This window comes from Anguilla anguilla, chromosome 6 (genome assembly GCF_013347855.1).
Source record: "Anguilla anguilla isolate fAngAng1 chromosome 6, fAngAng1.pri, whole genome shotgun sequence".
In the NCBI taxonomy this organism is placed as follows: Eukaryota; Metazoa; Chordata; class Actinopteri; order Anguilliformes; family Anguillidae; genus Anguilla; species Anguilla anguilla.
Genome location: NC_049206.1, coordinates 54,117,620 through 54,134,084, shown reverse-complemented (window position 1 = coordinate 54,134,084; position 16,465 = coordinate 54,117,620). Strand labels below are relative to the sequence as shown.

The following is a 16,465-nucleotide window of genomic DNA, read 5'->3' as shown; positions in this document are numbered from 1 at the left end:
AACACGAAACGGGAAGTATACAAACGTGACTCAGCGGTGCATTGTGGTACTTGTGGTTTGTTCCAGACTAAACGTTACCCTTATTTTTCTCGTGAGTGTTTAGAACATCTCTAACTTTATAATTTTGTATGAAACACGTGTCTCTTAGTTTGTTATTACCTGCGTGTGCAATGAGCTATATATACTTCTGGAAGCAGGGCCAATAAGTTGTTTCAGCTTCACAAATACTATATTACTTGCATATTAGGCTACATATTAAATATGTAATATTTAAAGATACTGTATAACAGTTTACTTTGTACAGGTTAATGTTAAAGTTGTAACAGATGCTGAATTACACAGAGACACAATCACAGTACATATTTTTGTACAGATGTAATAATGTAGCCTCCACCCTCAATCAATTTACTAAGGATGGTACAGTGATGGGACACAGACAAATGTTCAGTTAAATCAACTCTAAAGAGTACAGATCCCTTTTGGACTCATATGTACTGTGTTAGGGTAAAATTAACTCTGAACTCTTTTACTGTGAAATTGAAAAATCCGAAATCATGCTTACTCAAAACCATTAAAAACTGATAATTTTGATAATTGCTTCAGATTTATATGTGCTTGCAGTAAGATGATAAGAACATACATATATCTCTCAAATAATCTCTCTTTAACATTTACATGATTCCAGAATTTGTGATCAGGTAGGATGATTTTTTAAGGTTTTTGTGTGTGTGTGTGTGTGTGTGTGTAATATTGTCATCATATGGTGATTCTGGTAAAACCAGAAAGCTCTCTGTATTGGAGACTATACGCTTATAATAGCCGCAGATGTAGTCTAGGTTATACGTGAGGTATCCCAAGGGAATCTCTGCAGTTATTTTCCCGGGTATTTACTGCCTCCAATTTACATCCCCACAGACACAGGCATTTTGGAAAGTTTCAAACAAATTCTAATTCAGTTATTGACCGAGATAGCAATTTTAGTTATATACGATGCAATATAATTTCTTCATTTTTTTTAACTACCAAACTTAGAAGACCCTGCTGTTTCGTCTTCCTGACAGACGCGTAAAGGAGGAGTTAAAGGGGAGGAATTACACTCAACCACTCCCTACTAAGGCTACCACAAAATTACCGCATAGGTTGCCTTCTGTCCTGCTATTCACTCGGTACAATTGAACGTTATTCTGGAGCATACAACGCGTGCACCGTTTTCGTTTTTATCGGCTCATTCAAATGACTGGGATTGTTGCAGCCTTTAACATCACTTCCTTTTTGACCGCTGTGGTTTTTCTAGATGCAGCAAAAACCTGCTGTCTTAGAGTCAAGTTCAGAAGCTCTCCAAAATACAGCTGAGGAATAAGAGAAAATTTCGCGTTTATTCGTTTCACCTGGTTAAAACAAGATGCGATGACGGATTTTCTTCACTTTACACGCTGGGAAAGCCTGGGCGAATTATTCATTGTATCTTTTGAATTAAATAATTGTGTTTGCCATCGAAACTAATCAGAATTCTTACGATATAGGGTAATACCAAGTACACACAGGTAAAATATTATAGTAATGGATACCACGGTGAATTCTGAGAAATCTCACCTTATTAACGAAAAGAACGCGAAGATGTATTCACTCAAACTAAAAAGGTAAGCTTTTCTTCATGCGCTTAAGTGGTAGGCTACTGTTCGAATAATGAATTCAACTGTTGCCTCGTATTTAGTTTTTCTGAGTTCCCGCAGTCCAGATCATAGTCCCGATAAATGTGCAGACAGGAACGTTGGATAGGCTATGCTGTTGTTTTGACTAGGCAACTTCTGAAGGGTAGTCCATAGAAAATATTTTGCATTACTTAAAATAACGGCTTTCGAAAACAATTGTGGCAACTATTTGAAGAAACTGAACAAACGTTTCCAGTCGTGCAGCTGGTTCTGATAATAATAATAATAATACTAATACTACTACTACTACTACTACTACTAATAATAATAATAATAGTAATAACAATAATAATAATAATAATAATAATAGCATTTCCATTTTTTATTGTTTATTTTGTTTGATTTAAAAATAAATTATTTCAAATGTATTTTAATCTTGCAGAGATTGGGCTCGGCATAGCTGTACGGCTTGTTACAGTATAGAAAGCGATTTTCTGTGTTGATCGATGGACATTTTAACAATCAAAAAGTAAAAATATAAGATCTGACATGAGTATATGGAACATGTCAGTTACCTATTACCTTATTTAATATTGCATCTAAATCATAACCTCCCACTTATGAGAATAACCAAAGTAGGCTATTGCTAAGATTATTTAGATTTATGTTGATGATGGTGGTGGTGGTGATGATGATGATGATGATGCTGTGTGCTGCTGCTGCTGCTGCTGATGATGATGATGATCATGAGGATGGCGTTAATATTTTATTTTGGGGCATCACTGCATCAGTTTACTTATCCGTGCAGCCCACCCATTATTTCAAAATGAAATTAAAAATCCCGCGTTTGCGATACAGTCATTAAAAGCCATCGACAGTAAATGGAATCAGCCATTTTTTTGAAACATTGAATAGTCCGTTCCCTGAGGACGAAGTGTATCGCCACAAAATAGGTAATGCCGCTTCAGCCTTATGTGCCCATCTGGCACCAAACTATCTCCGTTTTTCCCCAGTGTTTTTCAATGCACAATATTTACGCAGTCACTGTCCCCCTTTTCTTAGAGGACCGTCGTCTGCTGTCCACGTGCCCCCATTAACCGGGCAGTCTGTGAAATGTTTTATGTGAATGAACAAATTCATTTCCATGCCTCACTTCATGTAAGACAGTGCCTGACGAACGGCCGCGGGGAGCTTCGTTGAACACTAATGCGTTTAAATAAAGCCATCATTTCTCATTACGGGAATCTTATCAGGCAAAGACTAAAATATCAAAAGTGACCTATTCAGTTCTACTTTTCCACCAAAGATACGTGCTCTTACCATTTAAAATGCACAGCCCGAATCTCCATAATTTTGAATTCCTCTGACAAATTGTCTGTGTGGATCATGGTGGTTATAGCCTACCTCATTTGTATATATCCACTGATCATTTATTACGACCACATCTGACGACGTGATGTCTGTGTTTTTTTTATTAGTAGCCTATCTTCGTCACCAGCAGCATTGATAAAATCTGAAGTAATTTCGTATGAAGTCACACGACACCAGGTTTAGATAACAGTCAGCCTCACCGCAAAATGGTAAATCAATTTCGGACTTAGTTTAGGTGAGTCTCTTTAATACACTGCTATGTTCTCCAACGAGGTTAATGGAAAATTGTGCAATATATTATTGTGTTACTGCCACTAGAACTATGCGAGACGCATGTTATAACATCAGCACAAAGCCACAATACGAAGCTTGCATGTAATACTAAATATTTTTTACATTGGGCAAATAAGGAAAACGCAACTTAGTATTGATATTTTATCATTTAGTCTGCTGTATTTAAAAAACCGTGCTTGCTTCCAGAGCACTTTGATTGTCATTTTTGAGTAGCCTAATAATTAACGCAATTCCTTTTCAGGTCTACAAAAGTCAATTCCTAATTTTTGTATTAGTAAATAAAAAAGAGTAAACTGAAGAAGGCACATTAGAATAGGCTACATTTTTCTGGATATTTTTATTTAAAGATGAACGTACAATTACACTGATTAGCCAAATAAGTACACATTCACCTGGAAGTCAAAATAAATAAATATAGAAAATAAGTAATTAAGTAAGTACGCACGTAGGCTAGGCTACGTAAGTAAGTAACCTGTCTGGTTTAGTAAAACAAATGTTAAATGTTTGATAAACGCACAAAGAAAATGTCCAAATAAAATATAGGCCTTTTGTTTATGACAGAACTCCACACAAATAATTATGTAAGGTCTGTTTTCGATATTTCATTTATTTGCTGTGTTGCGTATCCATAAAACAAAATTATAGCGTCATACAACAAAATCATATTTATATGAACCCGGAAAATATTTGAAAGAATATTTCAGAAGAAATCTCTATTTTCTCACCTTCGTGCCTCAGATCTTTTCAGTCGGAGATTATCCATGAAATGTAAAACATTTAAATATTTCAAGCTGTAAAATAGTACAATTGTTATAGAACTGTACACACTTCAGACTAGATTCTGCAGTTATACAAAAAGGAGACTTCAATTATTTCAGAACCATGGACAGCGAAATAAGAACAGACGGGAAATAATGTGGCAGGAGCAATCATGTTCTCTGACACGAGTAACAGCTAATCGATGTATATTTCACGCACATACAAACAGCTGAATGTTTATTCTGCATCACTACCCCAATCACGACATCTACTTCGGTGTCTGGTATATTGTTTATTCGGTGTTCATTGCAATCTGCAAATATTTCCACTCTCCACTCTTCAGTAGCCTATTTGCCATAATCGCATAATTTCTAAAGAAAATGTATACTGCAGAAATATTATGACTAAATCGTTCAAGGTAAAACACTTTCCTTGGAGAACTACACTGTTTTCTCACTCTGAATGGAGGTTAAGGAGATGATTACTTGGAGTCTGTATCTGCAGTAGCTACAGATTTTTTAGAGAATATTTGAAAAATGAATTTGTTTCGTTGGAACGAAACGGGTATTTGACATGGCAGTACATTAATTTATAATACACATAAATAATGATTTTTATTGATAAAACACAGTCCTCCATTTAATTTTTCTATGTCTGTCCACATGTATGTTTTCATTATAATTCAGAATTTGCCTACTTTTATTTGACTACTGTGGGCAATGACATTTATAAAATCAAATTTATTAACACGGATAGAACTTTGATAGTATGTTGCCCAGTCATCTGCCTCTGCTGCACTTTGAATAATCCCCGTGCAACCCATTACAATGAACAGGTGCATGTCTTTACGCATTTAACAGAGATTGCTGACCTTCACTGCTCTACTGAAACGTCAACCCCCTAGTGGTGAAACCGTGCAACCGCCGTCTATTGATGTGGACAGAAAGACAGATAGACAGACCTGTGCATTATTTTTACGGCAGAAGTGCTTAAGTCATAATAAGTGTGACTCTGATACTCTCCAGTCTCAATAGTAATAATAATTCACGTGCCATCATCCTTAATTATATTTTGCATAATTATTAGTTATGCTGTTGTAATTTGTTTGATGGCTCATTAAGCCAGCATCAACAGGTAATATTCTTCATAACATTATTATCTAATTATGATGTCACATTCATACTGTATGATGTAAAAATGTTGGATTTTGTAACATGAGTAAAATGGCCACCCTCACTAGTCATTTCTGCACTACCACATTATCTGCCTGAAAGAAACAAAGTAGCCTAAAAGAAGGAGTGGGTCCCACTTTTTCATTGGCAGTAGACTTAAATAATTACATTATAGCTAATATAGCTAAGCACTTGCATTGCATGCTAAGGGTTGTGTGACTGCTGTGCAAGTTTACATTGTTACTTGACTTAAATGGAATTACATAACGGTCTTCTGCATTTATGTAGGAGTATTTAAAAGTTTATTGGAACATTTGTAAGAATTTTAAACCTCTGGAAAACTGCAATCAAAAGCAAAGATGATTGTGCTTTCTACTGACAAGTAGAACAGAAATCTTTCTGGAAATAACTGTGCACAATGTAGTCCCTTATTTCCAGGCTATTAGCCATTATGCTCCCTCATATTAGGCCTAATTGACAAAGATGTCATACAAAAACTGCACAGATGATGTGATTAATTAAAGCCTATTAGGGGAACTGTCTACAGAAAGAATGGAGAGTACATTCAGGAGAGAGGAAAGGTTTTACAACCATCTATCAGGCCCATGTTGAAATTTCCAAAACAGGCTGAGTCATGGCAGTTTAAAATCCAAAATTTTAAATATATGATAGGATACAAACCAAATACAAACCAAAGCTTGTCTATCTACATATGTACTGAAAATCTTGAACATCTGCCTCTCTTAGGTGACCCTATGTCAGGAAACGGGGTTTGTAAAATGCCCTTAAATGTATTTCAGTGTTTGTAACAAGAGAGATGCTTGTGCACATAATTTAATTTGGAATTAGGAAATTGGAAAGAAGTGAATTATCTATTTGACAAAAGTGAAGTAACAAGGCAGACACCGGCTTTGTCACAAAGGTGCATTGTACCCAACGTAACATTCCGATAATAACATGCCCCGAGGACTTCCAGACTGGGAAGGTGAATTAATTTATCGACTTCAGGCATTTCAGTGGTGAGCCAGACATCCCCAGTGAAAATGATGCAGTGAGGAAGCTCCTGCTGCTGCAGTGGGCCTAGACTACTGTCTCTGACTAATTCTGTCGTCACCGTTTGTGAGCTGTTGCAACGTAACACGACTGAGGCTGTTCTGCCCTCTCTGGTCCCCACGACAACGGTGGCTAGGGCTCATTTTCCTGACCAGACAGGGCGAGGAAGGTCGCTGGCGTTCGCTTCCAAGCCGCGACGCGCGCCGAGAGCAACAGACCAGAGCGACTGCTTGGCAGACAGAGAGACCCGGGGCGGGGGGGGGGGGGGTCGGTAAATCAGCTGACTGGCGCAACGCCGGGCGGACGAGGACCTTTCCTGCGACCGTTCGAGCGCAGATCTGAAAAAAGTGCACAAAGGCGCGCCATTCGCCCCTAAAACCCTCCGCACCCTGAAGCGCAAAGCAGCCCGAGCCAGCGATTAGCCAGCAGCCCTCTCGTGCTCCTGGGGAACCAGTACGGTGCTGACTGCTGACGCTGGAGGAGCAGGCGACCGCCGTGGGCATCGTCCTAAAAGCTTGTGTACACAACGTCTCCAAGAGACCTCACACAGGAAGTCATCATCCTCAACACACATTAGAGTTATTAGCGAAAAGCCCCAGGGCAGCTGTCCACCTCTGCTCCGTGAACAGTGGGGTGTCTCGACCTCGAAGCGGAGGCGGAAAGTCCAGGGGTCAGAAGGCTAAAGTCATGCCATGTGTTTATTCCACCCATGAACTCAGCCAGCTGATTTCACTAATTGGTTCTACCTCCTGGCTGGAAAAAGAAACGTGCTAATTAGCAAATCCAGGTGATTGGAACAAAATACCGAGGGGGATTTGTGAACCTGGATTTTCCACCTCTGTCCAGCGCAGCTGCGCTGAGAGGGAGACCCAGCCGCAGTAAACGCCACTGATTAATCACACTCGAAACGAAAAGGGCTCGTCAGTCTAGCCAACGATAATAGCCACTGGCCGCCCTGACAGTCCCGCTTGGAAACGTCCTTCCCAATGAGGCCGTAAGGCACCGATGCTGGCATTGCAACTCAGATCCCTGTCAAGATCCCCGGGAGCTTTTTTTCACTCTCGAGTCAAACTGCGTCAAGCTTTCGTTTCCCAGCGTCCTCTTATCTCAGCGCTGATGTGAAGGGGCCATCAGCCACAGTCAATCTACACCCCCCCCCCCACCACCCCCTGCGTCCATTCCTTCTGCTTAAAAAAACCTCCCCGTCTAGCCAGGGCTCGGAGAAACGCAGCACCGATTGGTAGATTTACCTAGTCTACCTTACCGACCATTCCGCCCATAGAGAATGGAATTCAGAGCCTAAAAGACTTCCTATAGGGTTGCACTGATATGACTGCCTACAGTGTCTTTAGCTCTTTTGGGGATTTTTGCTTGCCGTGTAGTAAAAAGCACTCTCCAAAGTCCCTTTGGCTAAGAGCGGCTGCCACCTGACTGACTAAATTGCAAATTCTAAATCGGAACGTACCGTCCCTCTCTATTGGGGTCAACAGCAGACAGCTAAGAGAGCACACATTGCTGCTCAGGCAGATTTGGTCAGATTTATGATGTGATCTCGCATGGGTCCATATGGCACAGGGAGTGTGTTAGGCCCGAGAGAGAGGCCAGGCGTGGTTCAGTCTGCTCTTATCTCAGCTGACTGCACCGGGGGACTGCGAGGAGAGGGGGGGAGATTTTTGGCTTCCAGGTGCCCGAGCACCTGTCCCTTTTGCCCCCAAGTACCCAATGTGCCCCTTTGAATTGACAAAAAAAAAATTGAATCATTATCGCTGCTGTCATTCATTTTTATTCATTCATTTTAGTAAAATATGTTCTTTCTGTGTAGTGACTGGGTGTAGTAAAACAGTTCTTCTAGGTCAGGCTGGTGTGCCCTTTTCTCATTTTGAGCACCTGCCCCTCAAATGGTCCCTGTTTGGCCCTGCTGGCACTCAAACATTATATAATTAATATATTTATTATATTGGTACCTTATGAGCGCTCCTTCAACTAGTTGATGTCTGCTCCACAGAAAAATTAAAACACAGAATTTGCAGATGTCGTCCTTTTTTTTTTTTTTTTTTTTAACATTTTAGCTCAATTAAAATAGGCAACATAGCTACACGTGTACAATCCAAGCGATTGAAAATCACAAAAGGGAAGTTTGCTCTTATTTTTTCTTTAAGAATAGATGCATACCATTGAGCTGACATTGGTCAGAGTCGATGTATAAGCCACTTCCCTTTGCTCATATTTGTTTTATAATCCGTAAATGTATTGAAAAATAATAATCAATGCAATTAAGTCACCCGAGATACAATTTTCATTCCTCACGGCAAATTACTAAATCTAAATGTAATTGCGCGTGAGAAGATTATAAAGCCGGTGTATGAGATCACTTGGAGTGATGATTTCACGCACTGCTGATACTAGACGTAGCCTCAGGTCCCTGGCAATAGAGTGCATCAGCATTTGTTATCTTTACAGCCGAAATCTGGAAAGCTAATCTGTATATAACACACACAACGCCAGTTCCGCCGAACGTTATTACATTTTGTAATTCCGGTTTGTTCAACGGTCGTTCTGTTCTTCACAACAGTGAGCGACAATTTCCCTGTTAGAGTTAGGCGCTTTGTTACAGCTCTAGTTTCCTACCCGCCCATTTGAAACAATGCTTAATTTGTTCAATTTAGCAAATAATTGATTGGCCTGAATAATGAGAAGTTGATGTGGAGTAAAGCTCGGCTCTCTCTCTGGGGAGATGGGGACGGCAGTGTCTAGCGACTGTCTAAGGAACTGGCTTCCAGTTGAAGGAACATGGCCCAGAATTGGAAGGAAGGGCAGCTTTTAATGCCCTTTAGCGAACTTCAACCACAGCTGTGCTATGAAAATTCAGCTGTGTAACAGACTGTGTGTGTGTGATGTATGAATGTGTAGGCATACTGCAAAAATGATTATAGATTCAATCTATAAATCATAGATTATATTTTATGCACAGAAATTGCTCTTCTGAAAACGATAAGAATGAGAACAGACTCACAGAGTACAGTATTCTTATTAGGTTTTTCACAACATGTGAAAAATGTTTATTTCTTATTTTTTAGTATGGTTATAATGGAACAGTTTAACTACAAATTCTATTGATTTTTATTTGTTAATTGTTGAGAGTTTTAATTCTTCAGGGTGAAGGATTTGCATAATAATAACCAAAGATCTGAGAACCGACTCATAATTTCTGGGGACAATTTCACCAATTCTTGGGAACACAGGTTCTCAATTTGGGAGAATTAATGAGAGCTGGACTCGAGGTTAACGAAGTAAGGCTATCTTGTGCGCGCGGCGTGCAATGCAGAGATTTTAATATCCCCGTGCGTCGCGAAGGCTATCACGATGCTGTCCCCGCGGTGTGATTAAACAGACGCTCTTTTCCACGCGACTGACTCCATTCAGCGCTGAAGTGTCCCTCGGTACGGGAGTGATGGAGTCGGAGACGGGAGCTGGGTTATCTCCTGTGTGTCGAGATTGCGCTTTTCCAGCTCATTAGACTCATCATGCCGAGTCTCGTCTGAGTGAGAGGGGGGAAAACGAGCTAAGTCAGCGGATCTCTGTCCGGTAAACTGATTGAATTTTAACCCGGCGCTTGCGTGGTTTGTGCGTGGCAAGAGCTGCAAAGAAGTCCCGTATCTCTGGATTATTTTTGTGCTGTGGGGTAGAAGATTTATTCCTTGTAATCACATGACCTTTGGTAACAGATCGCTCGCGCTCGTGTGTGTGTTCTAAAAGAAAATATAAATAATATAAATTTCCTATCAGAGCATTATAATTTACAAATGCTCCAATTCCATATGAGCTTATAAAAACACTTGAAATAAAACATTTGTGAGTGTTTATAGATATCTCTATATCCACTTTCATTTTTTTAAAATTATTTTTTTAAATTAAAGAAAGCAAATTACACACTGAAACAGCACTGCTGACTCCAGCATAATCTTTCTGCTTCGGGTATTGCATCATATTAAAACATGCCTTTTTCAAGTGTAGAGTGCCTGTTGTTATCATGAGCTTCAAGGGTGTAATTCGTTTTTCTCATTGGATGGAGGAACTTAGATTTGCTTTTCTATTATCACATCTGTTCCTGAAAAATGTACGGAAAATCAGTTTCCTAAGAAACTCCTCTACATTAGGGGTGGTCGATGGGTGATCAGTATCCCAAATGAACCCCCTATATATAATTCTGCTAACAGACATGTTAATCAACTCTTTCGGTGAATCATTTCAAAATCCACTCTGTTTTAAATTGTCCCCAACCAATACCTCCACAGATGGAGACATTTTGTGTGAGTCTGTGAACACTAAGAAAGCATTGTGTGGCTCTGTTTTCAACAGTAGGCCTTTCATTGGTACGAACGGTTCTTTACAACATTCATTATACGAGCAACAAGAATAGGCCTTTTTGAAAAGAAACCCAAAAGAAGATTTGCCTTTGTGAATTTCTGCTCGGAACACAGTAGAAGGTGAACGTGCTCCAATGTCTTCCAGCCCATTCTCGGGGTCCAAGGAGGGATACCCCAACTTCCCGTTCGAGAACGGGGACGCGGCGGGCGCTATCGAACTGAAGCAGCCCGTCGGCATGCACTGCCACGGCAACAAGACCGTTTATGGGGAGACCCGTGAGAAGCTGATCGCTAGGAAGAAGCTGTACATCGCTTCCACGGTTTGCCTGATCTTCATGATCGGAGAGGTCATAGGTAAGGGACAGCCATGGTCTAAACCCAGGGGTGTCGAATTCCAGTCCTGGAGGGCCACAGTGTCTGCTGGTTTTTGGTGTGTTTCAGCACGAGTGGTTACTTTAACACAACATAACGTTACATAACAGGCATTTAGCAGACACTCATATTCAGAGCGACTTACACAACATTCTACATAGCAAAAATGCATTCACTTTTACTGTTGGATATATACTAAAGCAGTGCAGGTTAAGTACCTTGCATAAGGGTATAATGTCAGTGTCCTACCTGGGAATCGAACTTGTGCCCTTCAGATTACAGGACCAGTTCATTACCCATTATACTACACTGCCGCCCAACAATGTTCGCCATATTTATTGCTGATTACGGCGAAAAGAACTCTGAATGAACTCTAATTGTATTGTAAATTTGAGTCATTGGCTAAAGAGTGCACACACTTTGCTCTCAAGGCCTTGTTTGGCTGCTGATCAAAAGGGAACCACAAATACCTGCAGACACCGTGGCCCTGCAGGACTGGAAGTTTGTTACCCATGGACAATGTCATGGCCCACCACAGGTAACATGTGAACTCCACATTTTCTCCATATTGCCACGGCATTGCAGCAGCATGATAAGAGTCTATTACCACAATGTCATCAAAATAACAACAACTTTAGGCCTTGGCTGCTGTACTCCTCACTGAATTTCACCAGCCATCATTAATGTGCAAAGAAACGTAACTCAAGGAAGTCCATGAAGAATATCCTGATAACCTTTGGACAGATGCATAAATTCATATTGTGATGCATATAGTTTTCCTTGCTCATTCTCGTATCTCTCCACTGACTATGGTTTAATTTATTTTTCCGTAAATGCAGAGATCAACTGCAGGCTGTGACAAATGCCTCTTCAATGTAAATAAAATAACACAGTACGCAATAACTCGTGAATGCCAAAAATTGAAATTCCAGTACGCTCAGCATGAAATCCAGGCTCCGGGCCAGTTTTAAAACCATCATTTATACTCACACGACTGGACTTTCTCCAGAAAACTTGAACGCTTCTGTCAAACTTTTGTAATATTTCAGGGCTTGGAGGTTATAGTAGAGAAATTTAAAGTCTTATGGTCACCGATTTGACTGTTTCATGGCTATGAAAAAGTGGTGATAGAGCTGTTGTGATTTCTCCACTGTATTGTGTTTTGTAGATGTAAGTTTCGATGTTATCCCTGATGTCACCCTGACCCTGTCTCAAGCTAAGAGTTATCTGTGCACTTCTCACTATTTCAGGAGGCTACCTGGCCCATAGCTTAGCCATCATGACGGACGCGGCGCACCTCCTGACGGACTTCGGCAGCATGATGGTCAGCCTCTTCTCCCTGTGGATCTCCTCCAGGCCCCCGACCAAGACCATGAACTATGGATGGCACCGATCGGGTGAGGGGCTACAGTGCAGCGCACCTTTCCTCTGCAGAAAAACACGCATATTTTCCTCTGCTGTAGCTCGAAAATATAATTTAGTTAATTTTTAATGTCCCTTGTAGTGTAGGTTTCAGAATAGTACAATATATGTCTCTGGATATTATGACTGGAGATTCACGTCCCCTACAGGGCACAGAAATGAATTGGCAGGCCTTAGGATATGTGTGGAAGGAAGCTGAGGTCATGACAGGAAGTCCTGCAGGAAACACTTTGACTGTGTCCATATTGGCAAACTTCCAGAGTTGAGGGCTGGCAGAAGATTAACTACAAGTTGACTTCAGGTAAACAATAAAAAAAAAGACGAATGGCTTTTTGCTCCCCAGAGATCCTGGGAGCACTGGTGTCGGTGCTGTCCATCTGGATCGTGACGGGAGTGCTGGTGTACCTCGCCATCGAGAGAATCGTCCGGAATGACTACGAGATCGAGGGCCATGTGATGCTCATTACCTCTGGCTGTGCGGTCGGGGTCAACATCATGTGAGTGGCCCGCTGTTGGGGCTCTTTCTTGACTTACGATGATTTATGATGTTATGACGTGAGAGTGTAGTCTTTATGATTCTGATTTGTGTTTGTTAAAGCAACTGCCCTTATGAAGCTGTTCAATCAGAGAGGATTCTTAGAATGATATCAGTTTCAAATATAAGTCCATATGTTAACAATATATTATGGTATATTCAATTTCTGTAAGGGTAATGATTGCGATGTCAGTTTGTTAAAAGCAACTGAACTTGAGAAACTGGCCAATCAGAGCCGACTCCTGTATTCTGTTGTTCATTGGATGGAATAACTGTACAGCTGCTGTTAGTGACCTTTAGATGGCTTTAAAGAGGTTTGTCTTACTGCGAGTGGTGTGAAGATCATCGGTCTCCATCCGTTCCATTTTGCTCTCCAGAATGGCCTACGTCCTGCACCACTCCACCACCTTCCACAGTCACGGCTCAGGGTACCAAAAGATTGACGAGGGCGGGGCCAGCCCGGTCAGCCACGGCCACTCGCACGGCCTCCTGGGAGGTCACAGCAACACCAGCGTGAGGGCGGCCTTCATCCATGTGATGGGGGACCTTTTACAGAGTGTGGGCGTGCTGGTGGCTGCCATCATTATCTACTTCCGGGTCAGTCGTGTCTTTGTTCAAGATCTTAATTGTGATTATAATTTAGTCATAATTGTAAGCTTATTTGAACATTTGCCTGAAACAAAACATCAGTTGTTACTGGCACTCTTTATATTTTATAATGTCAGAAAAAAAAAACATTGCTTTGAGAATATTCTTAAAAACAGTACTTTGCATTGCAATAATACATCATTTTATGATTTGTGTCGCAAACACAAGACGAACAACAAGATGACAGTTACGAGCAGCTAAATAACAGCCGCATCTGAAAGTGAAGGGTTCATTTTTCTAGCTAATGTGTGTAATGCAGTCCTTAAGCATTTTCTAATTACAGATAGCTAATGTATTATGACACTTGCTGGAGCAGGCCGCCTTATGTCATTTATCATGTAATTGCTGCCTCCTGTTCCTTCTGCGCCTTCCCTCACAGCCTGAATACAAAATAGCCGATCCCATTTGCACCTTCCTGTTCTCCGTGTTTGTCCTGGGGACCACCATCACCATCCTGAGGGACGTCTTCAGGATACTCATGGAAGGTAAAAATAGACCCGGAACTGTTTTGTTAGAACAGCTTTGGTCATGTTGCACGGTAGAAATACACTATAGGTTTGGCCATGGGTGACTGAAAAACTTTCCTCTTACCCTAACTACAAAATTATTGAAATTTTAAGAAGGAAGAGATATATATGGTTCCCTCGGGTGGCAAACCCGTTTGAGCGCTAAATTTCATTTCAAGTTTTCTTGTCTTTGATTCATATCCATGTCCAGATCATGTTGAGGTCATGGTTCAAATTCACCGTTAGAGCTGCAGCAGTAGTCTCATGCTCACTGCTGACCCCGGTCATGGTGTTCCCGCTGGTCCGTCCGCAGGGGCTCCCAAGGGGGTGGAGTTTAACTCGGTGAAGGAGGTGCTGCTGTCGCTGAAGGCCGTGAAGGCCATGCACAGCCTGCACCTGTGGGCCCTGACCTTGGGCCAGTCGCTGCTGTCCGTCCACGTCGCCATCGGTGAGCCCGCCGCCTCCCGCGCACCAGGGTCCACGGCGCTTCACCGTGCTTACTCTACGGAAGGGGGGAGGGGGGGGGGGGGGATGGCATGCTTTCTCTGAAAAGCAGAAAGGGAGGGGGGGGCATTCCGCTGTGCTTTCTTGAAAAGGGGGGGGGGGGGGGGGGGGGGGGGGGGGGGGGGGGTCTGCCGTGCTTTCTCTGAAAGGTGGGGGGGGTGGTGCTCTTCTGTACGTTCTCTAAAGGGGGGGAGGGGGGGGGCAGTCCGGATCTTAGGGGACGATCATTTCATCTTTCCTGCCCTTCACCACACCAAAGAAAATAAAACAGCATCTCATTTAGACAATATAGAGTATGTCACAAGCCTGAAGGTTTAGTAATCTCCATTGCAAATAGTAATCTACATAATATCAGGGTGAGGGCATCTTTTTAGGCAGCTTGAAAAATACTCCTCATGAGTCCATGAGAATTTGCGATGACACGTTACTAACCAAAACGCACAACCTTTTGATGGAAGAAGTTTGTTCTGAATATCGATGAAAGTTATTTCTAATTCAGCAAGAGTTCTTATTGGTGACTAATAGATAAAACTATTTACAATAATTAACTGCGCCACCTCCTGTCAGTGTAAATCAAGGTAAAGACTCCTGCTCCTCCAACTGTGACCTGTTAATTACACTGCAATAAAGTCTGTCTTAACGAGTGTTTTAGACTTCTAATGAGACCTAAAGTTTTCGTTTTTTCTCTGAAGTAGAAAACATTAGCTTGTTTTAAGTTTTAAGTTTCACTTTTTGCTTGTCAAGTGAAATTATCTTACCCCATTGGCAAATCTTGAAATGAGTCAAAGTGTGTCACCTTATTGGTAATCTTTCTCTCTAACTTTGCAAAAACCTAATAGTAACAAGATTTTAAGTGTAAATACTGAACAAAAATACTTCTTAAGATTGACTTGTTTTTTTTGGTTTTTGCAGTCTATTTGCCTCAGGTGGGAATTAGACAAATGTTTCTGCTGCTAAGGAGCAGACCACATTGCTAATAAGCCAAAGATTTCCTTTTTTTAAGGGACACACAGGCGGACCAACGCTCAGTACAATGGTCAGTGTAAAATCTACTCCGAGAGTGTATATTTTACTCTGACAGAGGACATGTAATCCCTATTGGACACACGCTGAGTTGGATTGACATGGAGCACTGAGAGTGTCTGGCTAGCGACTCTCTGCAGACTAGGCTTCAGGACAGACGTACTCACCTGGGGCACTGTGCAGGGACAGGAACGTGAATTCTTTCTATGAAAACAAATAAAACAAAAGGAAGAAGAAGAAAAAACAAAACAAATGAAATCGCTGTTTTCACGGACTACCCGCAGGGTGTCTGCTTCAATCGATCAAAGGGGCACCAGTGTAAAATAAACAGTTCGTTTATAAACAGTGGCGTTTTTTGATTTTTGTTTTTTGCAGAGGAGAACGCCGACCCCCAGTGCGTCCTCAGAGAGGCCACGGAGCTCCTCCGGACCAAGTTCGGCTTCTACTGCACCACCATCCAGGTGGAGCGGTACTCCGAGGACATGGCTCACTGCGACCAGTGCCAGGACCCTACGGACTGAGGTCCCCATGGCAACCGCCGCCTTTCCTCTGAGGAAGGAGGGGAGGAGGGGGGGAGGGGGTGGGGGGGTCTGCTGCAGGTAAACAGTGCAGAACACGCATTCACATTCTAAAAGCATCACTGGGGGGGGGGGGGGGGGGTCCCAAACCAGAGACGGAATCCGCACGCAAACGCATCGGCGTCCCGGACCGGGGCTCTGGGACGTCCTTTGGACCTGTCCCGCCCTTTCCGCCGATCTCGCTAAACCAAACTTAAACCAAACCCCTC

The 16,465-nt window shown here is 41.9% G+C and overlaps 1 protein-coding gene across 1 annotated transcript; it reads left to right on the top strand.

The window, feature by feature from the left end:
- Positions 1-953: 953 nt before the first annotated feature.
- On the top strand, positions 954-16,226 carry slc30a2 (solute carrier family 30 member 2). The gene is made up of 8 exons (XM_035423456.1): positions 954-1,640; positions 10,814-11,022; positions 12,291-12,437; positions 12,806-12,959; positions 13,375-13,594; positions 14,025-14,130; positions 14,465-14,599; positions 16,054-16,226. Exons 1-8 carry the CDS (start codon positions 1,561-1,563, stop codon positions 16,197-16,199), a joined length of 1,197 nt encoding a protein of 398 aa, XP_035279347.1. The 5' UTR covers positions 954-1,560; the 3' UTR covers positions 16,200-16,226.
- Positions 16,227-16,465: the final 239 nt, after the last annotated feature.